Genomic DNA, 25,662 nt, shown 5'->3' on the forward strand with positions numbered 1-25,662 from the left:
TGTATTCATTTAATGTTTTAAACTGTAAACATGTTTGCACAACGACATACTTTTTATGTGTAAATATTTCCATCCAGTCATTGGTACATTTGCCATTCATTCCAATTCGCGCCCTTCCCCCTTGTTTAATTAACCACACGTGGCTTTTTGGTGGGGGAGGATAAACTCCATTATGAACCACCCCACCAGTCTGCCAGGTGTGGTGAGATGGTCCTTTTGTCCTACTCATGGCACCAATTATGCCCGCATGTGGCAATGTTGAGAATGCTTAACATCAGCGTATTAGTTGGATTAGACGGAAATACATTCTCAACGAGCACAGACAATGCCTTTTTTAAACTTTTAATTCTTGATGCAGACTTGTCCACATATGTCAGTTTCATTCACCACTGCACTAGCAATAGTTAAATAAAGACAATATATTTGTACATAGCTTATGACGCAGACACTTAAAAAGTTGAGCAGATACACGTCGTACTTTTCACTTTTAAATATAAATAAAAATGTTTAAAAAACCTATTTGCAATAGTCGGAAACCAAGGACGGTGAATGTCACGAGAAGGCGATACGTGGAAGGAAAAAAATGAACAGACCATCATCTCGCACTCATACTATTGCACATCATTCATACGCAAAGAACCTTTATGAGCTTGAATCCGTAGTTTGACCGGGATTGCAAGCGCAGAGAAATGAAACCATGAGCTCTGCCCCACCAATAGAATACTTACGTGAAATAGTTTGGCAGTGGTTGCTGAGTTACCACTAGGTGAAGCTTAACGAAAACTTCACCGATTTCCTTCCTGCTACACGACTGTTCGTTCTACACGCTCTTCTCAGCCGGGCTTCTGGTCGCATGCAAAACGCTGCCCATGCGCCCACCGCTCCGTGGCGAACCTTTCTCAGCGCCGGATGATACTTCCTGCAGACGTGTCGTGTGCGACACCACGACCGCACGCAGCTTCCCGGCGGTGGCGGTGCCGTCTGGGGCCGGCGACGCAATCACCGCCGTCGCCGCTCCCTCTCCTCGCCACGGCGTCACGGTCTTGTCGCATCGCCAGGCGCCTGTGAGCACACTTCTGTATTCCCCTTCTTCCTCCGTCGACGTGGCCGCGTCGGTCTTCGTCCGCTCTGCCTTGTGAGCGGCACACGTCGAGCTGCTCGCCGTGGCGACGTGAGGACCATCGCTCCACTCCGCGGGCCGCGTGGGATCGGGCCTGGGGTCGTCGCCGAGCGGCGACGACTTCCCTTCGTCGCCATCCATTTTCCAATCGTCGTGGCTTTCGTCCATCTCCGAGCCCGCGCCGACGTCGTGTTTCTGTTCCTTCTGCTCAGACGAGCCGTTCCCACCGCTCTCTGGCGCTGCTACGCACTGCTGCTGCTCCTGCTGCTGCTCTGCCGCCGGCTTCCTGAAGCCGGGCAGCTTGTGCGCGGGCGGCCCCCACGGGAAGTCGTCGGGCTGCGGGTAGTGCTTCCGGGCGAAGAGCAGCAGCTCTCGACGCTCCTTCTTCGTGCGGAGGGTGAACACGAAGTATTCGAGGCAGCTCTGCTTCACGCGCGGCAGCTGCTTGTTGCACAGCGTCTCCTCCAGGAAGAACCGCACGAGCGGTGCCTTCATCCTCTCCAGACCCAGCTCCCCCAGACTCTTGAGGATGCGCGTCAGCCGCAGATTGTTGTGCGTGTGGCTGTCGTGTCGGGAGAGAGAGAGAAATACAGATGAGGTAGGTTGGATTGACGGGCCATCTAAATACAGCAAGCAGAGGTCTTCAATGCGGTAATTATTCCACATCAATGAAACTTTAAGAAGTTTTCCCATAGTTCAATATGATACAACAAAAAAACAATTGACATAACGTCTTGAATGCAGTCGCTGCAAAACTGTGTGGACTAGTGAGCGGTTTTCATTCTGCTCCAGTCTGCTGAATAAACATCAGAGCTGAGTTTGACTGAATTACCTTCAGAGTTCATTTGTATCACAGTTAACATGTGATATATCAGTGACACCAATGAGACCATTCCTCATCAGTCTGATAATTTACTTTTACCCAGGAGGGTTTTTCTTTGGATATTAGGCCAGTTATTTTAAAGTTATATTGACTTCATGTGTAAGAAAACCACGTCTAAAATGGGAATGCACATGAGCAGACAGTAAAGGTCAGTAGATATTCTGGCAACATGCTTGCTGTCCTTACTTCTACAGGCAGGTCACTGCCCCTGAGCATCAATGAATGTCTCTTGCACATTGAGTCTGCTTCATCCAGGTAAGCGCCAACACACTCGGCTAAAAGCGCAGCACTTATCTCTACTGGCGGCCTTGAGTCAGTGGTGGAATTTCAAGGGCCATTCCTTACAGGAATAATGGGTCAAGTTGACCACCGAGCGGGATGTAAAATCACAACATTCTAGTTAAATTTTGATTTAAAGCTTTCGTGACTGCAGGGATTCATATTCTCGGTTCTTTCAGTAAAGTCACGGAGAAGGGAAATAATAAAATAATACAAATATAAAACAATAAAAATTCTCACGACGTTATAATTCAGTGGGCTCACATGACATTGGGCTCACATGACATTGACTTCTCCAAGACAGAGGTTCTCTGCAAGCCATCTGGCTACCATGAGAGATTCGTTCATGAGGCTATCCACATATACAAACACAGAGACAATTTCAACCGAGAAGATGGATTCTGGCTTAGCAATCATTGGAAGGATTTGATAAACCATTTCGGGTCTTAATTGATTGTGTTCACGCTTACGGTGACTTTCAGACCGCATTCCATTTTATTCTCCCTCTTCCTCTTTTCCGAACATAGATGTACTCGTCCATCTGGCCAACTGCCAAATCGCCGTCTATGGTGCTGACGTTAGGAAAAACCGCCACTTTTTTCAAATTTTCTTGCTGTGGATTTCACACCTGATGATAATTGCTTGTGTTGCAGTCGAAACGTCGTGAGAATTTGTATTGTTTTATATGTTTATTATTTTATTATTTCCCTTCTACGTGACTTTACCGAAAGAACCAAGAATATATAACCTTCTAGTTTCCAGTCAAGAGCTCTAACCACTGCACCACCCAACGAGGTGGAAGCCTAAACTCCACAGGCAGATCTGGATGCCATGGACTTAAGAGTCCTTGCCTGTTCAGGTTGAGAAACCGCGTCCTCCAGTTGCCCGTACGCGCCACTTCCCCAGTCTCCTCATTGACGAGCATGATCCCATAAAAATCCAGCATCATGCGGTAGGCCCGCATCAGCCGGCCCTGAACCTCCTTTGACTCCTTGAATTTCTAAACATTTTGCAAGCCACACAAACGAGAGCGGAGCCAATCAAACACAGTGAGGCTAGGGATGTAATGATTCACAAGTCGGGGTTCACAATTCAATTCTCGTGACGCAAGTTTTAAGCAACAGTGCCATGAATCTACAATCGTGTTGAAGAACCAATGAACACAAATAATTAGCAAATAAGCAGCACATCATTTGCTAGGGTGAAAAATATGCGGTCAGCAAAGCTTTACAGCATAACCCACAATGCTTTACGAGTCGAACTAAAAGCAGCTGCAGCATATGCACAGGAGCTTTATTCTGAATGTTTACAGTTAAAACAGCAAGGCGAGTGTTTCAGTTTAACGATTATCAAAGATTATCAGTAAATTAGATCCCCGATGTTCTGTGACAAGAGTGTACACGTTTTACTCTTATTATGGATCATTCGTGAGGTACATCCTGCTACCCTATATGTCTACTAGTTTCACCCTACAAAGAAGTGTTTAGTGCAATACACTATTTCGCACCTGTAGAATTATTTTATATCAATAATTTACTAGAATGAAGGATGGCAGTGACAGTGGTAGTAGTGATGCTGGTGGTACTCCTGGTACTGCTGATGTAGGTGGTGGTGGTGATGTTAGCAACGCTGGTGGTGGAGGTGTAAAGCTGGTGGTGGTGCTGATGCTGGGGTGGGAGCGTGGAGGCAAGGTGTGGGAAGTTGTGAGTCCCAGACTGCTGTGGGCTGGCCTACTCATCAACAAGAGGCGAGGAATGGTGGTGGTCGTTTACGTCCCCACCGAAGATGAACATCAGTAGAGAGATGCAGACAAAGCTGATGAGTCAGAGGCCTTCTATAACTTCCTGTCCCAGGTGCGAGCTAGACTGGCCCCTCAGGATAGAGTCATCCTGTTGGGTGACTTGAATGCTCCAGTATGTCATGACGCAGGTACCTGGGCCGGACTAATTGGAAGGAATGGGCCAGAGCTCATTAGTAACGATAGGAGGCTACTAAGTACCAACAACACTGTTCCACCATTAGAGCATCTACACATCATGGATGCACGCCTGGTCCAAGCAAGAACATCTGCTGGACTATATACTAACGGGACAGCGGATGCCAGCCCATGTCCTTCACACCAGGACCTACCGTGGAGCTGATCTGCCCACTAACCATCGGCTTGTCATCTGTAATATACGCCTGCCATTCCTCCACTGCGGTGGTGGGTGTCCACCTAGGACCCCATTCAAACCCACGGTAGCCTGGTCTAAGCTAGATGATGATTTTGGCAGAAGTAATTACTCCTAGTGAGTGGGCAGAGATCAGAATCTTTATTTAGACTGGAGGAATCTGATGAGCTATGAAGCTCTTTTTCACAGACGTCCAGTTGGAGATGATCTCCCAACCGAACTGCTGAAGGAAGTTGTCGTTTGTGTGCAAACTACCCTATATGACGTCACAACTGCCTGGACCACAGGACGGGTTCCACATGATTGGAAGGATACCCTGGTGGTCCTCCTCTCTTTAAGATGGACCATACAGATTGTAACAACTACCGGGGCATCCCCCTCCTCAAGTGTGCGGGGAAAGGTCCTGGTGCCAGTTTGAAACATTCAGGATGGCCTGCCTATGATCCATCCTGGGTTTAATCAGGCTGGATTGTGTGACCTCCCAAATCCTTGAAAGATCTGGACATATTCGCATCAGTGAGCTCCTCTGGAAGGCAAAGCTGCCTTTGGATGGGTCATGTAGCCCACATGTCCAGTCACCGCATGTCCAAGCAGCTTTTGTTTGGATAGATAAAGGGGCTAAATGGGCATAGCTCAGGCTGGAGGACAGATGGACTAATGTGATCCAGGAGGATGTGGAGATGACTGGACTTGCTGAAGACTGGTATCAGCAGTGTCAAGATCGGCCTCTATGGAGGAGGCTTGTGAAGGACGCTACTGGGCAGTTGGAGGCCGTCGTCATCGAACAACAGCGGAGGGCAGAGGAGCAACGCTCACAACAATGAGTGGAGTGCCGGGCCACTAAAATTCAGCAAGTCCATACAGTAGGGGGCACAGGTGGTGCATCTGCCAGTCATGTCAGTCAATCCATGGCACCTGGGTCTATCCTGTGACCTCCTGTCAGCAAGCCTTTGACACTTCACGTGGCCTCAAAGTGCACCTGGCCTAACACAAGCACCGTGGTGATGTCACCGCCACTTAGTGGCGAATGGCGGCTGTGGTTATTGTTGTGATAATGGTGCTAATAGTGGCAGCAGGTCCAACTCAAAGTTTGTAAAAGATGTGACCTTGATGCTCACCTCAATCTCTTCCTTGGTCAATACTGCTGCATAGGGGTTCATGCCCTGCTCCCTTATCGGAAAAAGCCTAGGGAACAATCAATCAAGCAATTAATCACTCAACATCCTTTACTAAGCCCCACAGGGGCCCACGGTCTCTCTCCAAGATAGACTAAAATCGTTCAAAAAGGAGCGGCTGCAATGACAAGCCAAAACTACTTTCCCTCTATCATCAAGTTGAATTTTTTTGTAAATTAGTGTCAGGTAATTTTACAAATATGAAATTTATGCTGTGGCATTCGTTCAATGTGTTTCTTGCAGAAATGTCACATCTGGGTCTTTATGTTTGGTGGAGAGATGTTAACAACCTCGCTTGGTATACAAGAGATCATGGGTTCCATCCCAACCTTGACCACTGATTTCCTCATCTCTTCCTCCCCAACTCAGATTTCTCCTCCCTGCACCCTGACTATGCTTCTTTTCATATTCTTGGTTCTTTCGGTAAAGTCACGTAGAAGGGAAATAACAAAATGACAAAAATAAAACAATAAAATTCTCACGACGTTTCGATTGCAACACAAGCAATCATCATCAGGTGTGAAAACCACAGCAAGAAAAATTAAAAAAAGTGTTTTATTTTTGTATTATTTCCCTTCTACGTGACTTGATACAGCTATCATGCTGTTCCATCTGAAGACGGAAGCTTGTGTTGCCTCCGAAACGTCGTGATTTTTATTTTATTTTACTTTTATTAATTAAAATTTTTACCTACGTGACTTTACCGAAAAAAAAAAACCTAAGAATATTTACCGAAAAAACCAAGAATATGAAACCCTGCAGTCACGAAAGCTTTAAATCGAAACTGCTTCTTTTGTCCTAAATTCAGGACTCTCTTCCTCTAGACGCGCTTGCACCTCTGCTTCCCTTCCACCCTCCGCAACGCTCCTCATGTCCTTGGTCATCACCACCGCTCAAGTCACAGCGCAGGCTCGTACACAAAGCAGAGCGCATTTGGAGGACCTCACCAACTCATGATTCACGTTCCGCATATACTTCCCTACTATCAAATTACACTTCGGCCCTGGAGGCTTGTCGTCAATCATACTTTCTTTCCCTCATTTCCGCCCTATCTGCACACCCTGCTCTCCTCTTCAATTCTTTAAACTCTCTGCTCCATCCGTCTTCTACCGCACCTATCACTTCCTCCTCTGCCTCCACTCAGGTGGTCCTTTCCAACTACTAATTACTCAGTGAAATTAGTGGGCAGTTGTGAGATCCCAATTGTATACTTTGCAAAATAGTCAAGTACTTATAAAATCTGCCACCTAAACCACCATGCAATCTCTGCACATTTTTTAAAGAGGACTAACGTTTTGAACAACAATTTTCAGCTGGAAATACAACACGCTGCCTGGTTATACTCTCCACGAGTTCTCCCAAATAAAAGAGACATGTGGTCTCAATGGGCTCTCTCACCTAATGAATACATTCTCATTTAATACAAAATATATATTTTCAAAGGAGAATTAAAAATCTTGTTAGTTTGCTCAAATCTTACCACTGGATGTACGAGTGGTTCCATTCCAGCTGCTCGTAGTCAGAAAACCAGTCGGTGAGTATCTCCTCGATCAGCATGCCTGTGCAGAAAATTCTAAGTTAAAAACACTTGTACAATAATGTATTTAATTTTACCATGAAAGCCTCACCGAGTCTGAAGGCTAATTTTGAAGAGTGTTCTGCTAGGAATATTACAACTTCAATGTAATTGCATTTCAAAGCTGACCAGAGCATATAAATAACCCCATGAGTGGATAACGCTCGAAATGCACATAGATTAGCAACCTTCTTGCTGTACTGCAAGTGGATTGTTGTCTGGTTAGGTGGTGGCTATGCATGCCTGTAATTCAGCACTGCAGAGGCAGCAGCGAGGGTTGGGGAATCGCGCACAAATATTCTGAAACTCCCTTCCCGTGGCCAACGAGCTGCCACACCTTGGCTTGCCATGCGAATGCAGTACAGCAAGTGGCCTAATCGCTATCTATTTCCATTTGTAGGGGTATAGTGTTGCCCCTTTTTGATTTGTGTTTTCTTCGGGTGTTCCGGTTTTCTCCCACAAGTATTTACACTTATTAATTGGCTGAAAAAGACTCAGTGTGACTCTCCTGTATGAAATTAAAAAAGACAGGTGTCATGGGCAGCAAATTAAATTTATATCACTTTAGAAAAGTGTGTGGATGTGTGGGGAGCAGTGGCAAAGTGGTTATTAAATTGCACAGCAACCCTGATGACCTATTCCAGTCCATCGGTGACAACTATGGCAAGTGGTCTTAAACTGTCCTGAACCTCATCTAGGTTGACTCGGCCTTAAATAAACTCAGCACACATTAAGTGCAGGGTGTTTTTTTACGTGTGCTTGTGCACCACTGTCCATTAAGTCCCTTGGTTTTTTTTGCTCAGCCTCAAATAAGTACCTGGTGCAGTGTTTAAATATTGGCACTGATAAAAAGCTATTAGGCGTGGTGGTGGCCACAACACGCCCCCTCATGTACCATCCTGGTCTTAAAAGGTGCTTGATAACAGCACTTGCTCTAGGAGTTTGTATAGCTATGACTTTGCCTTTGTGTGTGTGGTGAAGGTGTGTGTATGCGAGTTCGTTGTTGCCATTAACAATGAGCTCAGTGTAAAACCAATCAAACATCGCGAGTTGGCACAATAGCGAGTGCGGGAGGTTCATCGGCAAGTCACGCCGGTCAATTAACCAAGCCTTTATCACTCAACGTGGCCTCAAAGTGCACCAAGCCTGATGCAAAATCCGCACGAAGAATGGTGACTGTTGCTGTCGTAGTGCTGGGTGTGTATGGGGTGGAGGTGTGTGTTTATGTATGATCTTACTGCCAGGCTTGCACCTCAACTGGTTCAGATAAAATTTATAGTTCATCATCCTTCCAGCAGGGATGTCATCTTGTGTGCCCTGAAAGGATAAACAGGGACAAGCATCGTCAACACAACCTCCGACAGTGAATTATCATTAGACGTGGCTGGATGGCTCAGAAACAAATGTTAATACGTGTTTGTGATCTGAGTTCGTGCATTTCAAACGTGGGTTCTCACGCAGCATAAACCAGATTGTTGAGTACAATGTTTGTGAACCCAGCCACAAAAAAATTTAATAAACAGCATATAAATTGGGGTTTTCACTCAATTTGGCTCTGCTTAGCTCTGAGAACGTAACTAGCGAAAGACATAGAGTGAGCCAATCACTGACTTGCCCAGCAGAAAAGTGCAACCGTGGGTTGTGGAACCAAAGATCCTTGAAACAAGCCAGATGAAAGCTAGCTTCTGGGTACTTCCCTAATCTGACCTGCCAGAGACCTAACAAATGTATCATGTCAATTATCAGTACTTCCATTATAAGGCATTCACACTGCCTTTATTTTAAAATGATGGTTAATTACAAAGATGTACATTGATATTGGTGCTGGAACACTGCTGTCAACACTGTTCCTTAATTTAAATGTATCATATGGAGATCGTGAATGGAAAATACCTCACTGTCTAGATGCAGGCAATTCAATCACAATATAATTTCCAAAAACAAAAATAAATTATTATAAAACTAAGCCCCTCATTCAAATGGTATTATTTGACTTGAAGCACACATGAGAGTATAAGATGGAGGATATTCATATCACCAGCTCCCAATATAAGCATCACTCTGTTTGAGGGCACGCAAGGCAATGTGAACCCTCTCTAAGCAAATGGGTACAGGCAGTCCCCAGGTTACGGAATGGTTAGGTTCCTGATAACGATCCGGAACCAGAATTTTCCGTATGTCGGAAATTGAACAATTTTCCTCCAAAATCAACAATAAAATCCAATAGCCGGTAATAGTCATGCCTTGCCTTCCATTTCTCTCAGTACTTTATCGCGCTATCGTTCGTTTTCTATCGCTACCCGTATCGTAACGCTGAACATACGCTCTACATTTCCTATTATTCTTTCATTCTTTTATTTTATCGAATATCTACCCTAACACTACCCATAATTAAACTGATGGAACATGTACTGTATACAATTGTTTATGAATACCAGGAAAATTGTAATATTAATTGTTAACAGAAAGCAGTCACTTTCTAATGGTCGTTTACCATGCATTAGGCTCGCCTAGACTTCGCATACATGTACACAAAAACAAAGGTGGAGTAAGCTTGTTTACACGCATACACATACAAAGACAAAGATCCCCGTATAGCCTTAACAGGATGTTGGGGCAAGTGCTGCTCGCAAGCACCTATGAAGGCAGGCACGGTACACGAGGGGGTGGGTGGCCAGCACCACGCCCGACCGCCTTTGTCTCCTCAGTGTCTGTTTACACACGACACCAAGTACTCATTTGAGGCTGAGTCAACCTAGGGGAGGCCCAAGACCGGTTCGGATAAACGTCACCGGTGTTGGCCGTGAGCGGGAATCGAACTCGGGTTGCCGGGTTTCGTAGTGCAGTGCGCTAACCACTACACTACCACTGCCCCAACATACACACAGATACACGCACACATACACACAGTACATACAGTAACTAACTCAAAAAATAAACTTCAAATGAAGACAACTAGCAGTAGAAACATGGGAGAAAAAAGACAGTTCTAAGCACAGAAAACAAACAATTACTTAATGTAACAAAAGGAAAAGAATTAGTAACTCTACAAAAAAATTCCATTTGACTTAATCCTCGTGAAACTCGGGCTCGGTGAGAAGGCCGCGTTTTGGTGGAGGCGTAAGGCGGAGCTTACACCTCACTCCGCGGTATTCATCCGCAACCTCACCGCGCAGCAACTATTTGTGCTTATATAACTCATGCAAACATTCCGCATATTTTACTTTTTTTACATGATTTATGGGAGAATTTCCGTTAAGTTGGAAGTCGGGTCTTCCGTAACCCGATGATTGCCTGTATATTATTCTGGGCTAACAAAATAATGGCTTTCCTAGGCGTCTCATTCACAGCAGTAACAAACAGACCATACTATTGTGCGGGAGCTGTTCATAAAAACAAACCCACATTTGGTTCTGTCCTCTGCCCTCAAACCAAAGAGTTGAATGTGTTGAGGACAATATAAAGGTAAATAAATGTACACTGCCCTTGGTAATCCCTTAGCATGGCAAATACAAGCCAGTCCCTTGAGTAGGTTCCTTTCGCAATGTTCCTTGGCCTCCTTGGCAAATACAGCATAATTAGGTCTCTCCCTTTGGAGATATTTACATGAAAGCAGTAATATGTGGTAATCGCAAATTCACAGGTGGTGGAGCATATTGGTATTACGTTGACAATGGTGTGGCTACTATTGGAACTATAAGTGATGTAACGTGATTTTAAGCGCATGCAACTTCGTCTGAACACTTAGTAATGCAAACATAGCCATCACTGCAGTCTGAAAGCACTGCATGTTTGTTTTAAACTTGTTTTTTACTTGCATAAATGAATGTTGCATACCAAGGAATATTTTTAAATGATTATCTTTTAATAGTGTTATCATCTTTGTCAATCCACAGCTGAAGCTATTCCCCATGTCATTTATAGAGGTTGTTTGATCATACTCCACCATACTGGTCAGTATGGGTTGGTGAAGTGAGGGCCAGCACCAGTTCAAATATCACTCTCACCGAATGTTAGCCTTGACCAAGGAATTTCCAGGTTCACAGCGCGCTGAGCACTACACCACAGCTGCCCCCCAACATGAGATATATTTTATCGTACATGTGTAGTGACTGTACTTGTCACTGTGTGGTGCCAGGACTTGCGAAGTCACGGCCGGTAATGTTGTCATTGAGGGCAGCCCGGGTTGCAGACTGCAGTACAGTACCAACACTAGCGGTGGTTGGGTGAGTGCTGGTTAGCGCGGAGGCACCGCGAGCAGTGTGCGGTGTCGGCTCCCAGTGAGGGAGCGAGAGCGTCAGCCAGCCAAGGTTACTCTGGGGCATGATACTCTGGCTGACCTGTTGTTACATGACCAGACGATACTGGAGGGGGGCCGAGGGGCGGTCACGTGGTCCCGGAGAGCTCTCAGGAACATTCCAGAGGAGCCTGGGAGGTGGGCGGGGCTAAGGGCGGAGCCAGCACCAGCCCGGACGCATATAACGAGAGCTCCGTGAGGAGCTTGGGGTTCTTCAAGTGTTGGTGTTCGAAGATCCACGTCAGGGAGAAGAAGCCTCTAGCCACGCAGTCTGGGAGACCGAGCGTAGGTTGTGTTATGTTCGTGCTGTTGTGTGAATAAATAGTGTTGCTCCCAAGATCACATCTGCGATTCAGTTTGACTCACTACAACTGGTGTCGGAAGTAGCCAACTTGCTAGGCTATAGCTAGCGGTAGACAGAAGATGTCTACACGTCGCAGAGTTCCCGTGCGAGCGTCGGACGACGAAGACGACGACGAGCTGATTCCGCCCACGGCCGCCGAGAACGGAGCGGAGACGCTGCCCCTGAAGCAGGGCCCAGCCGGGGCACGGGGCGCCTCGCCTCGCCTTCTGTTGAGGAGCTCGTCAGGGACGGCGAAGTTAGGGGTGGCGGAGCCGTCCGGGCGAGGCGACTTGGCCGCCATCCTCACAAAGGGCGGGAACGCCATTGCTGTTGCCCGCGGGCACTATTTTGCCGCCGTCGGGGAGCGCGGAGCCCGCCAAGCTTGAAGCAGGAACCTCCTCGTCATCTGACGTCCAGTCGCTCCGCCGTCGGCTGCCCTTCATTAAATAATTTGTGGCCTCCAGAGGAGATTGGGTGGCGTTTAAAAGAAAATTCCTCACACGAATGCCGACGTGGCGGGGTGGTCGGAGGCGGATGCGCTGAAGGCGCTTCCCGCCGCCCTCAATGACGATGCTTTCGCGGCGTTCCTCGCCATCCCGCCGTCCGAGAGGTCGACCCTCACACGCAGGCGTTTGACCAGATGGCCGCCACTTTTGAGCCAAGGATCTTCGCACTGTACTTCCCGCCAACGGCGGGGACGTGTCTTCGCTCAAGATCGCCAGGTGTATCCACGCGCAACAGACCCTGCAGCGTGACAGGGTGTTGGTGGCGTGCTCCGCGTCTTCTGCGGAGCCCGAGGGTCACACGGTCGGAGAGGCCATGTCCGCGTACTCGCTGCATTGGTGGGGCGCCGATCGACGGGGCGACGGTGATCGGCGGCGGGACGACCTGCAGCGGGCGAGGTCTGCTTCGTCCCATTCCAGTGACGGACGAGTCACCTGCTACAACTGCGGCCTGCCGGGGCATGTCCAGTTGGGCTGCCGGGTTCCTCGACGGCGGGCCTTGGGACGTCCGCCTTCCTACGACTCCATCCCCCCCTAAGGCGAGTCGCAATGCACCTCACACTCGGCCCCGGGGTTCCCTTCATTCATGGGGGGGATCCGGTGTGCGTCGGGGTCGCGCGTGTGTTCGGGGGGAGTCGGGTCGTGTTCGTGACGCGCGGCCGCTCCGACCTGATCAGTGGTCGGAGCTGGCAGGTCGTGTGGTCACGGCAACCACAGGGTCATCGGCCGTGCTCGGGTTTGTTGAGGGAATTGGGGTGCGGATGCTGGTGCGTCCTCGCCCATTATATCTGAGTTGATTCATAACATTTTGCCATGCCGCCGTTTATACAAGTCCTTAACACTGGGTCGGACACTACGATTATTCAAGAGGGTTCCGTGATCGCTCACTCGTCCCCAGGGTGTCCGAAAGCGGATGTTGTGGGAAACGTCGGGATCGGCGTTCAATCGCACGGACCTCCGGTGGTCGATGAGGCATGGATCGACAAATAATGTTCGGAATGCGGCGATTTGTCCGCGGGCTAAACGCGGAAACTAAGGGCGCTCTTGCGGGAATTTTCCGACATTTTTAGTAAGTCGAAATTTGATATCGGTCGGATATCTCTATTGAGCTACCATATTGACATGGGCAATGCTGCCCCCATTCGCCAGAATCCTTATCGCCGAGTCCGGCTGAGGAGGACCATGTTCGTGTGGCGGTGAATGAAATGTTGGCCGCGGATATCATTTCGCCGTCCACCAGTCCATGGGGGGCTCCGATAATCCTTGTTAAGAAGCACGACGGTAGTCTGCGGTTTTGCGTCGATTTTGGGAAACTTAACAAAGTGTCAGTCGCGGATGCCTACCCCCTGCCTCGCATGGACGCTCTGGCAGGCGAGCGGTATTTTTCAACCCTCGACCTTTTGTCCGGGTTTTGGCAATTTCCGCTTGACGAGGCCTCGAGGCCCAAGACGGCTTTTCGAACACCCCAAGGGCTGTTTGAGTTCAACCGACTTCCAATGGGGCTCCATTCCGCGCCTGCCACTTTTCAGAGGCTGATGGCATTGTTTTTGGCGGGCCTCCAATGGGATTCGTGCCTGATATATTTAGATGACGTCATCGTTTTCGGTCGCATGTTTGATGAGCATTTGGATCACCTGCGGGCTGTTTTTGTTAAGATGCGCGCCGCCGACTTGAAGTTCAAACCCCAAAAATGTCATCTGCTCCTAAAAATCTGTCCGTTACTTGGGCTTAATAGTCAGCGAATCGGGCATTGCGACTTATCCTGAGAAAACTGCTTGTGTTCGGACGTGGCCGACACCCACCTCGGCTTGGCCTCTTATTATCGCTGGTTTGTTGCGGGGTTCGTGTTCATTGCTAAACCTCTCCACGCCTTGATGGCCAAGGGCCAGAAATTTTATTGGGGGGAGGCGGAGGAGGCTGCGTTCCGCTCTATTCACGATGGCCTTGTTAACGCTCCTCCCCGACGTTATTCCGACTTTTCGCTGCCGTTCATCTTGGACACGGATGCCAGTAATACCGGCATTGGTGCCGTGTTACCTCAGATTGTTAATGGCGTGGAGCACGTGGTTGTGAATAGCAGCAGGGTGCTGTCTCCGGCGGAGCAGCGGTACTGCGTTACGCGCCGCGAACTGTTGGCCATTGTCGTGTTCGTGCAGCAGTATCGGCCGTATTTGTACGGGCGGCACTTCGAAGTGCGCTCGGACCACGCGGCGCTCCAGTATGCGTTGCGTGTGGACCAGCCCTCGGGCCAATTATTGCGCCGACTTGAAATCCTACAGGATTTTTCGTTCAATGTCACATATCGTAAGAGAACTCGCCATTCGAATGCCGATGCCCTCTCGCGATTGCCAGCGCCTGGGGAGTGCGCATGTTTTTCCGGTTCGGGTCCCTGTCGGCCATGCGGCTCAACCTCCCCCTCCCCTCTCGTTGCGTCTGCCACGAACGCCGTTGAGAGGACGGGCGACGTCCCCGTCGCGCGTGATGCTCCCTTGGGTCTTGATTATGAGGTATGGGGACGTCGACAGGCGATGGTGAGACACCACGGGACGTGAATTTGTTTGTGCTGCAGGGAGGATTGCTCATGTATCTAAATGGAGGATTGCGCCGTTATGTTATTGTTGTCCCTATCGCCCTGCAGGGCGAGGTCGTGTGGGCTGTGCATAAACGGCTCTTGCACCTCGGAGTGCAGAAGACGCTGGCCGCGCTCAAATTGGATTTTTATTGGCCGGCCATGGCCTCCGACGTTGAGGATCTACTTAAAGGCTGCGTGCAATGTGCCCGGCGCAAGCCGCTGGCGAGATCCTGTTGTCCTCCGCTGCAATCCATCCAGGTGTCACGGGTAAATGAAATTGTCGCCCTCGATATTCTCTGGCCGTTTCCCATTTCGGCACGGGAAAACTAATATTTTATCGTGGGCGTCAAGTATTTATCACGCTGGTCTATGGCTTGGCCGCTCCCAAATCAGTCGGCTGTTGCTATCACCGAAGTGTTCCTGAATGGGTATGTCCTGGATAAGGGGGCTCCTGAGTGCCTATTGACGGATCAAGGTAAAAAAGAAAAATTCCACGCTGCTGCGTGAGGTTTGCGACCTGCTGCGTACAAAGAAGGTATGCACGTCCCCGTACCACCCGCAAACTGATGGCATGGTCGAGCGCTCACACCGGACTCTGACCGCCATGTTGAGTCACTTGGTCAGCGAGTCGCAGGTTGATTGGGATTTGCATATCTCTGCGGTTCTTGCCGCTTACTGGCTGACCCCGCACATATCTACTGGCTACTTTCCCTTCTTTTTGATGTATGGTAGAGAGTATAACCCTCGCATCGATGTACAGTTTCAGGCTGTGCCCACCCCAAAAGGTATCCAAAATTTCCGACTCAATTCAATTCACAATGGGCAAACTTTCTGAGGCGCAGGAAGCCGCCAGCGTTAACTCTCGGGCCAGGCAGCTGGCCAACGAGCGGCTCAACGGTGGCCACGTTTCCCTGCATGATTGGTCGCCGGGTGACAGGGCCTGCTTGCATTGCCCGCAGGTGCCAGTGGGCACGTCACCTAAATTGCTGCAACCTTGGAGAGAGCCGGTTGATGTCGTTCAGGTCGTGAGGCCCTAATGTGTCCAGGTTCGGTTTGGTAAGCGGAACTGGTTTGTCCACCCCTCTCGCCTGAAACCATTAATCATGCCGTGCGAGTTTGTTTCATCTCCATAACGAAGGGGCCGAGTATCGGGTGTGCCTGACGAGCTGGGGCGTGCGTCTGCCGACGCGGTTCCTCAGGAGACTGTTTCTGTTCCGTCCCCAGGCACCGCGCGACTCATGCCTCACACGCGGCCGTTCGTGTCGGCCTCGCGGGCTCGGAAGGCCAAGGACTTAACGACCCGGCCTACTGCTCTGCATGAGGAGCCGGCTTCGTCGGGTCGATTTCTTGCTCCCCCCGGCCCTCCCAAGGCGGTCGAGCCCAACTCGTTTGGAGGACTAACGTCATGGACTCATTCAAAGACTTGTTTTGCATGATCCCGCACAATGCACACTCCCACACCGTCATGGCCTGTCGCGCTCACGTGATCCTGCTCGCCATCGAGATCACAAGCATTGTTACACGTTGAGGGTGGGAGATGGTGGTTGTGGGGATTTCGTGCGCCGCGGTTGCCGGTTTGACCGGTTGTTTTTTTGTCTTGTTGTCATGTGTACATATTGTACAGTTGGGTTGGGTTATTTATTATTGCCTTGTTATGTTGTTGCAGCACACTTGTTGGTTATGTTAGTTTACGTCGGTTGCTTGCTTTGGGGGGAGTTAGCAGCCAGGACGGCTGGAAGATACGTAGGGGGGGGGGGGGGGGGGGGTGATGTAGTGACTGTACTTGTCACTGTGTGGTGCCAGGACTTCCGAAGTTACGGCCGGTAATTATCATTGCGGGCAGCCGGGTTGCAGGCTGCAGTACCAACACTAGCGCCGGTCGGAGAGAAGAAGCCTCTAGCCACACGGTCCGGGACCCAACTTGTGGTCCGGACCGGGATAGCGAACCGTGTCTAGTTCTACCGTAGTGTGATTAGATGGGCATTCGAGACCAGAGCGTAGGTTGTGTTATGTTCGTGCTGTTGTATGAATAAATAGTGTTGCTCCCAAGATAACGTCTGCGACTCAGTTTGACTCACTACACATGCATTAACCACAAAAGTGAAAGCACCTTAAACATGGACCTAAACCTGTAAATCCATAGTTTACCCGTATTCTTGCACAGGGAAACTGAGTTCAGGTTCATACACCGTACAGCCGTTTCAATACGGGCAAAAATGTGTTTGTCTATTTGTTTGTGTTTCTCCGTTGTGATGGGACTTTGTAGGATGAGACGTATAAGGACACGGGGTAACAAATCAGGTCTGAATTGGTCTGTAATAACGTAGGCACCGATAAGGGGTATACAGGTATGTGGATCCTAAAATAGATGGGCCAATTCCCTACAAATATTACCCGTTTCAGCTTCAGTTTATTTGGTATAGCCCTGTGAGCCATTCGGCTCTTGAATCGGGTGCAACTGCAACAAAACAAAAAACACATGAACAAGAAGACATCTTAAAGTGACTATGCGCAAACAGAAAAATCCAGGAAAAAACTGTAAAGTCTTCCAGAAAAAGCACCGCACACCAACGCTGTGTGCAAAAATCCCAGTGGGATGCAAGTTAAACAACAAGACAACTTAGATTAAAGCCATCAGTCTAACTCCATACTACAATAAACAAAACATGGCCAAACCAAAAAAGCCATAAGCAATGTAGCAGTGATCATAGGAACTGTGACCGAATTTTCACAATAAACAACATGTACCACCAAACCCTGTAGCCATAGCTGACTGCATGAGTCACTCCACAACAGCAGGAGCATCAGTAGGAGTATTAACATTGTTCAATGTACCTTTAAGATCAGCACACTAAATCAAAACACAAGATCATACTTTACAGCGGTCACCGGGAGCGAAAACATTTTATTTTAAGCCACTGAATAGCAGTGGCAGATAGGGGTGTAAAACTCCTCTAGAGCAGTTTTGAGTGAAGATCTCATAGGTAGTGATTCAAGTTGCAGTTTATTGGCAATAGCATTCCAGACCCTGGGAGCATCAATAGCAAAGGCCCTTCCTCCAGTATTTGTACGGCAATAAGGAATGTGAAGCTGGTAAATGAGCGAAGACCTTAGGTCACATTTGTTCCTCGAAACAGAGAGGATATCCAGCAGGTAGTCTGCAGATTTTTTTGTAAGTATATCATTAATAAATAAGATCTGGTGCACAAGCCGTCGAACATTGAGATATTAAGTTTGACCCAATGTAGAGATAACAGTGGTGAGTTCTATATGGGCAGTTCAATGCAAATCTTAAGGCCGAGTGATAAATTGAGTCAAGCTTCTTCAGTACAGTACTTGGGGCTGATTTATATACGATGTCACATAAATCAAGTAGAGGCAGTATGGTAGCTTTTATCAATTCCAAAACGGAACAAAGGGGGAAAGCAGGATGACCCCAATATACTTATAGATCTTGACTTGCTGTATTTGATCATTATTTAAGGAATGTAATTGGGGAAAAATAACTTCCTGCTTTAGCCCTGGTGAGAAACATAGCACCTTGGTTTTGGAGGTATTCAGGACTAGTTTAAGAGCAACTAGCTGATGTTGTAGTTTGTTGAAATCACCCTGGAGCTTAGCAATCACGTCATCCGGAGAGCGGCCAGCAGTAATCAGTATCGTGTCATCTGCAAAAAGATTTACCCTGGAATGATCCAGGTCAGTGCCCAAGTCATTTACATAAAGAGAGAACAAGAGGGGGCCGAGGATGTTATCTTAACACTGTTTGACCTCCAACCGTGAATCTGTGAATACAGTGTGGGTGCGAGAAAAGAGGTAATTTTCTAACCATTCTACTGCATGTTTGGATAAACCGAGGCAACTTAGTTTACTAAGCAGGATGTTGTGGTCGACTGTATCAAAGGCTTTGGACAAGTCAAGAAAAAGACTGGTGCAGTACTGCTTATTATCAAGGCTACTGTAAATGTGATTCAGAGTCTAGTGCAGCAGATGTGGTGCTGTATTTTTTTCGGAAACCAGATTGTTTTAGATGTAATAGATTGTTGTCGGACAGGAAACTGATAATTTGGTAGTTCAATAACTTTTCAAAAATTTTCATCAACGGGGACAAAATTGAGATAGGTCGGTAGTTATTTGGATCATCTTTAGGGCCCCCTTTGTGAAGTGGACTAACATAGTAATTTTTCCATTCTAGAGGAATTGATGCTTCTTTGATGGACAGTTTGAAAATATGGGCTATAGGTTTGTATATTAGGTTACCAACATTTAGCAGAGCAAAGACAGGAATACTATCTGCTCCGGTAGAGGAGGACCCTTTGAGGTAGGACAGTTGTTTCAGAACATTACTTTCGTGGATTGGCTGAAAACTAAATTCGCTTAATGTTTGGACAGGGGTGTAGGAATTTGCATGAGCAGGGGTGACTCCCAATACATTATCAAAAAGGTTACCAGCTTCAGAAAAATGAAGGTTAAAATTGTCAACTATTTTTTTGGGCTCTGAAAAATATTCCCCATTTCGGTAAAGCTCAACGGGCAGATTATCTGTTTTGGATGCCTTTTCGATACATTTGATTGTTTTCCAGAAGATCCTGGCATTTCCATGCGATTCCAGAAGAGTGGAAGAAAAGTAGGCATCTTTTGCATGTCGTATTTTTTTGACGCATCTATTCCTTAAAATCCTGTATTCTAGCCAGTCATTGACCAAATTACTTTTCTGAGCACATGCCCAAGCCTTGTCCCTAGTTTTCATGAGCTTAGTAATCAAAGGATAATACCATTGTGGGCAGTTGCCTTTAGTTTAAAATCTAACTAACGGAGCATGTTTGTTAAGAATTTGGAGAAACGTACACCTGAAGGTCTCCCAAGCCGTAGTCAGGTTGGGGATATCAGACCCTGTCAATATCTGAGTGAAGCACATCATTAGTAAATGCCGAGAGCTGAAGTGTCTCATGGAGTGCTTCTCAATCAATTTAGGGGGGGCTTTGGGTCTGGCTGATGATCTCACCCCAAATATGAAGGAGTGATCACTAAGAACACCAGTCAGTGCGAAATTGTGAGGGGCATTTGTCAATTTGTCCGTCAAGCAGAGATGACTGTCCTGGATTTTTCAGGTTGAGTCTTATGGGGCCATTTATTAATTGAAACAGGTTAAATTCATCTGCAAAATGTGCGGCCACGGCCAGCGGGTTTAGCCAATTCCAATTTAGATCACCCACTAAAACCATTTCACCTTTAGGGAGGCCCCCAAGAAGCTCTCAGTGCAGATGCAGCTTCAACATCCTTCCCACTAGGCGGTCTATAGCACACACTACGAATATCTGTTGATTATTTAGCAAAGTTATTCTGAAAGCCAGACCTTCAAAGCAATATATTTTAAATAAGGAGTGAGCTGGTGAACATGCAATAGTATTACGAACATAGATGGCAATTCCACCTCCTTTAGATCCTCGGTCAAGCCGAAAAAGATTGTAGTTGCCAATCGTAATCTGCAAGTCATTGATGGCAGGAGTGACAAATGTTTCTGTTAAGCAAAAAATGTCCAGGTCCAGATTTGCCACTTCTAGTTATAGTTGACTTAATTTAATCACAAGCCCAAGCCCTCTGATGTTGACATGTAGAACACCGACACCTTTCCTGCCAGAACATTCTTCAGAATTATACGAGTTCTTTACATTTGGACCAGGATGAAGCTAAATACCTCCCTAAAATAAGAAAAGTAGAATTAATAGTTTCCACAGGTATTTTCTGTGAATGGATGAAGAGCGGCAAACCTTTGACAAATAGCAGCAGCTCGCAGATGGTGACATTGTTAAGAGCAGAATGCAGTTTGGAAGGAGTGCTGGTGAAGTAATGGGACAGAGATAGGGTTTACAAGGATACAATGATGGAGTGTAGAAGTGTCTATAAGTTATTTCATTAGCAGGTGTAGTGGCAAATTTAGCAATAAGTATTGACGCGAAGTAACGTGGGTAGCCGTTTGTAGAGTTGAGTGTGGCACTAGATATGGCCGGGAGGGACAGCAGTGGGATACACAGCAGGAGAATTGACATCTTTAAAACACAAAATTTAAACACACACACAGCTCACTCACACGCAGCTCATTCTTACCCAATCTCACGCACAGCTCACACTTATGCAGCACAACGCACACGCCGCCGCCATCTTGCTGCTGTTGCCGCTGCTGTTGCAGCTGCTGCTGCTGCTGCTGTTGCAGCTGCTGCTGCTATTGTTGCAGCTGTTGCAGCTGCTGCTGCTGCTGTTTCAGCTGCTGCTGCTGCTGTTTCAGCTGCTGCTGCTGCTGTTGCAGCTGCTGCTGCTATTGTTGCAGCTGCTGCTGCTATTGTTGCAGCTGCTACTGCAGCTGCTGCTGTTGTTGTTGCAGCTGCTGCTGTTGTTGTTGCAGCTGCTGCTGTTGTTGTTGTAGCCAATGCTGCTGTTTTTGTTGTAGCTGCTGCTGCTGTTGTTGTAGCTGCGGTTGTTGTAGCAGCTGCTGTTGTAGCTGTTGTTGTTGTAGCTGCTGCTGTTGTAACTGCTGCTGCTGTTGTAGCAGCTGCTGCTGCTGTTTTAGCTGCTGCTGTCGTTGTAGCTGCTGTTGTTGTTGTAGCTGCTGTTGTTGTAGCTGTTGTCGTTGTAGCTGCTGCTGTCGTTGTAACTGCTGTTGTCGTTGTAGCTGCTTCTGTCATTGTAGCTGCTGCTGTTGTTGTAGCTCCAGCTACAACAGTAACACGAGGTCGCGGCAAGCGGGGTTTTCGCGCACCCAATGAACCCAGCCACCAGAGTAGCAGCAGCAGCTGTAGCAGCAGCAGCCGACCCAACTGCAGTTGCAGGAGTCATACACGAAGCAGCCGCAGCTGTGTGAACAACAGCAGAGCAGCAGCGGCCGTGCGGCCTGGAGGCGCCGAGGCCTGAGGAGTAGGCCGCGACTAGCACCCCCTCCCTCGTCCTCACACGGCAGGCTTCGCAGCTCTCAACCGCCTCGCACACACAGCTCACTCACACTCATTCACTCACTCGCACACACAACCCACACTCACTCACACACACAGTCCACACTCACTCACACACACACAGCTCAAAGTGCAAAGATAACTAAACTTCTGACACCTTATAAAATGGCTTTGTTGCAGGCATGCCGACTACCGCAAAAGCCAGTTCCCTGCTGCAGTTGTAAACGAAAAACAATTGAGAATTCAGCAACATGATGAACTGAGATACTATTAAAGTAGACCCTCCTGTTCCAGTGCTATACCATTAGTACTGCACCGTCAAGTGGCACAGTGATATATGATGCCCTTACCGGATAGTTACGTCGATACCGCTGCAGATCCTTTGCTGCAAACACGCTTCTCCCACACAAGGTCCTCTGTGGAAAGGTGTAAATTTCAGGCCGAGATTATGGTTCAAGATTACGTTAATATCCTGAGTTTATCCACAACGCTATGGCCAGTAAATAAACCACGTACTGAACTGGTCTTAACTTCACTAAGTCTCATCAACAGGGTGTGGCCAGTTAAATGCAGCTTCTGGGTCGCCCAGTGATTTACACAAACGCCAATGTGGCTCCTCATTGTCATATTCAGCGGAGAACTTCAACATTGTACAAAATAACCCTTTTAGGTCACACTCTGCTCATGAAGCAGCAAGAAGCTGAAATCAATTCAGGGATTGCCATGTTTAACCAGGGCTTTAAAATAATGATCCAGAAGGTCCACTGATGGATGGACACAAGTGCTATTGTAGTTTATGATGTACAAACCTTCCCCAATTTCTTTATTGCCACGTATATGGATCAGATTAACATCCTGAATTCACCTATCACACATACCAAATCGAACTTCTCTCAACATTAAATGGAATTTTCATGATTGTTGATGGGTTTTTTACAATTCAAGTTTACATTTATGACAACAAATGTTAATCATTTAAAACATAATTGGAAAAGCTGTTTACGATAATGGAACACAGTGAGAGAATACCATCATCACAAAAGTCTATAAAATATGTACCACTTTGTGGAAGTCGGCAGTGGTTGTTCTATGAAGAGAATAGTCCACATACAGGAATGTGTTATTTCCATAACTGGCTCTGGACCACGAAAGGTGAAAACCACTGCTCAATAAAATTGGGATACTTTGACAACTGATAAAAGTATTGTAGCAGTAATTTACTGTAGTAGTTATTCAACTGTCCGCTAATTGATTGAATTTCAAAATATACTTAGAAACGTACAAAAGTCACTCGGCCTTTGTCCATTATACAACAAAAACATCAGCAGCTTCTGAATGAATGCAGTGGTCCTCTTGTCTTAGGTGACCATCGAAATAAATTTGAGCAAACTGACTGGCATTTTTGAAAGTTAACTAAAACAAGATGACCAAAATGCAGTTCTTCACGAAATAGTTTTTATTATTTTTGCAGAAAGCACAAAGGCTCAGCGCTTTTGGTACACATTTTGCACGTGTTTTTTTTACTTTTTGGCCTACACTATTTTTATGTTATGATAGATTTTCTCGTCATTTACATATCTGCTTATTGAATTCAAGAACTTAATTTGAACTTGAATCTTTAAAAATTCTCAAATAAAGCTTGTCTGTAAATATGACATTAACTGAAAGGTAAGTGAAAATTCCAACACGTAGAAATATCGACTGAAATAAAGTAAATATGACAATTTTTAAACACAACCAATTTACAATTCCTTGTCGGTTTTATCTGTGCTTTAAAATTAATGTAACAATAAAATTGGACGTGTATTTTAATCCATTTAGATGTATGACAAACATCTTAAGACAGAATGTTTAAGTTTAAAAAGTTGACAATACTTTAGTACATACAAAAATATATAAATTACCTGAAGCAGGGCAATGACGATTATACTTTTTGTTACAGTTATTGTATTCTATACTTACTTCTGCTCTTACATACCGCCAATTATCTTAATATAATTTTACAATGACACTTTTTTTTCATTTCTATTATTAATTTTTTTACTGGTGTGCCAATATAATCACGAACTTTGTCTTTTTCATTACACGGATTAACCGTATATATAATATTAAATAAAACTATGTATTGGTCACTGCAAAAAAAGCTTGTTTTCCTTATTCTGTGCCATAACTTACGTACTAAAGTCTTACGAGTTTACAGCGTTTTAATAATTAGTAAAATTCTAGAATCTGCTACTATCCATGTAGCATGATTATAACCACAATAATGTAAGAAACTGTTTCATTTATGTTCCACAAGCGTATAGTATTTTAAAAAGATTGTTTAAAATGATACTAACAAATTACCGGTTAGTGGGTGTTTACGATGGAAAGCGTTATTACAGCATTACAAAATAACACCTGTCTGCCCGTTCGCTTATCTGTATTAAAGGCGCTGAGTCAAGAGATGGAAATTCCACATTATCATGACGAGGTCAGGCACACATTCCCAATTCGACCATAACAATTGTAAACCAAAGCAACCCATGCACTTCGTATGACAAATACCAAATAATACAAACTCACAATATTTTTTTTTATGCATCGGCAATAAAAAAAAATGTTAACACGTATTTATTACTACGTGGCTTTACCGAAAGACCCAAAAGAATACACGAATTAAATCCCTCTCAACATCCCACATGGTGTCCCCGACCCTTGCCGCCTTTCCTGAGAACGTCCGCGGAAAAGCCTGCGCTAGGCCAAGCGCAGCAACCAAAGCATGGTCCGGCGAGTGGTGGCGGTGGTGGTGCGCGTACAACGCTTATTTTTTTTGTAACCTCCGCCTTCTTTGGCCTCGAGTCCGTCTGCTGCGCGGCCTCGTCCTCGTCGCTCGTGTCCCACGTCGAGTCGTAGCCCGAGGACCTCTCCATGCGCGCCTTCAGCCGTGCCCGGAGCGCCCGGCCCAGGTCGGCCTTCCTCTTCCCCATGATAACGGTTCATGCACCACGGCCTCGACAAACCTCGCTTTAGATTTCGTACAGCTAACGCGCACGAATGGTGGTGGTGGTGGGGGAGGGGGGTGGGCAGGCAACAACCACCCCCCACTCTCCGTGCACGCGCGCCCATTGGTCGGGCTTCGCTTATCCACACTAGGAAATGTACGGCAAGCACGCTGTGCGGGGGGCGGGGCTGGGGTCCGTTATGCGCGCCTCAGTGCGCGTGCGCGGAACTACGGTGACCCCACCCCCACCCCCAACAAAACAGGGTTTCAAACTCTGGTTATTCACAATAATCGAGGTTTTTTTATCAATTATTTTTTGGGTTATAGAAAAATGTGTCGTGAAACCCGCCGCCACCCGGCACGGCCAATTAGTAAGGTGTGTCTGGTAAACAGTACGTGCCAATTCGTTACTAGTGCAGCAACACTGGTGTGTTGGGAGAGAAAGTCCAATCTGAGCACGACGTTTCGCCAGTAATTAAGAACCGGCATCATCATGCGGCAGCCAGATTTGTGGAGAAATCCTCCTGTTTCGTTCCTTAAATATGTTGTAGATTTGCTCTCAAACACACCGGTGTGCTGTACTAGTCACGAATTGGCACGTTCTGTTTACGTGACAAAGTTATTAATTGGCTGCGGCGGGTTTAACGACGAATTTATATTTACGCGATCTAATCCAAAAAAGTCTGCATTATGGATGATATCGGTCGGGAAAGCCTACGTGGTAAACAGACTGGTTAGTTTGCGGGCAAATTTAAAATTGGCCAGGCGTAAAACGCCCGCAGAGCACGGTGAATCTATACCGTCAGCCGGGGC

General features: G+C 46.9%; 1 protein-coding gene across 2 annotated transcripts; it reads right to left on the reverse strand.

Moving 5' to 3' along the window:
• Nucleotides 1-328: 328 nt before the first annotated feature.
• Nucleotides 329-24,878, reverse strand: LOC144717811 (uncharacterized). 2 transcript variants are annotated; one of them, XM_078593476.1, is made up of 7 exons: nucleotides 24,686-24,878; nucleotides 22,217-22,282; nucleotides 8,443-8,521; nucleotides 7,109-7,187; nucleotides 5,572-5,638; nucleotides 3,134-3,282; nucleotides 329-1,682 (listed from the first exon to the last, which is right to left on the reverse strand). In XM_078593476.1, the coding sequence occupies exons 1-7, from the start codon at nucleotides 24,833-24,835 to the stop codon at nucleotides 821-823; spliced, it is 1,452 nt and encodes a 483-aa protein (XP_078449602.1). In that variant the 5' UTR covers nucleotides 24,836-24,878; the 3' UTR covers nucleotides 329-820. The 2 variants fall into 2 exon arrangements, with proteins under 2 accessions (XP_078449602.1, XP_078449603.1); XM_078593477.1 differs by lacking the exon at nucleotides 22,217-22,282.
• Between the last annotated feature and the right edge of the window lie 784 nt (nucleotides 24,879-25,662).

The sequence above is a fragment of the Lampetra planeri genome, chromosome 4, assembly GCF_965212315.1.
Source record: "Lampetra planeri chromosome 4, kcLamPlan1.2.h2, whole genome shotgun sequence".
Classification (NCBI taxonomy): domain Eukaryota; kingdom Metazoa; phylum Chordata; class Hyperoartia; order Petromyzontiformes; family Petromyzontidae; genus Lampetra; species Lampetra planeri.

Excerpts from the sequence above, each read along its gene's own strand:
- LOC144717811 (XM_078593476.1), bottom strand. The coding sequence starts at position 24,835 with ATGGGGAAGAGGAAGGCCGACCTGGGCCGGGCGCTCCGGGCACGGCTG. Across the intron at positions 22,283-24,685 it reads CGAGGCCAAAGAAGGCGGAG|AGGACCTTGTGTGGGAGAAG; the intron begins GTTACAAAAAAA and ends ACCTTTCCACAG. Across the intron at positions 1,683-3,133 it reads CGGTTTCTCAACCTGAACAG|CCACACGCACAACAATCTGC; the intron begins GCAAGGACTCTT and ends CCGACACGACAG.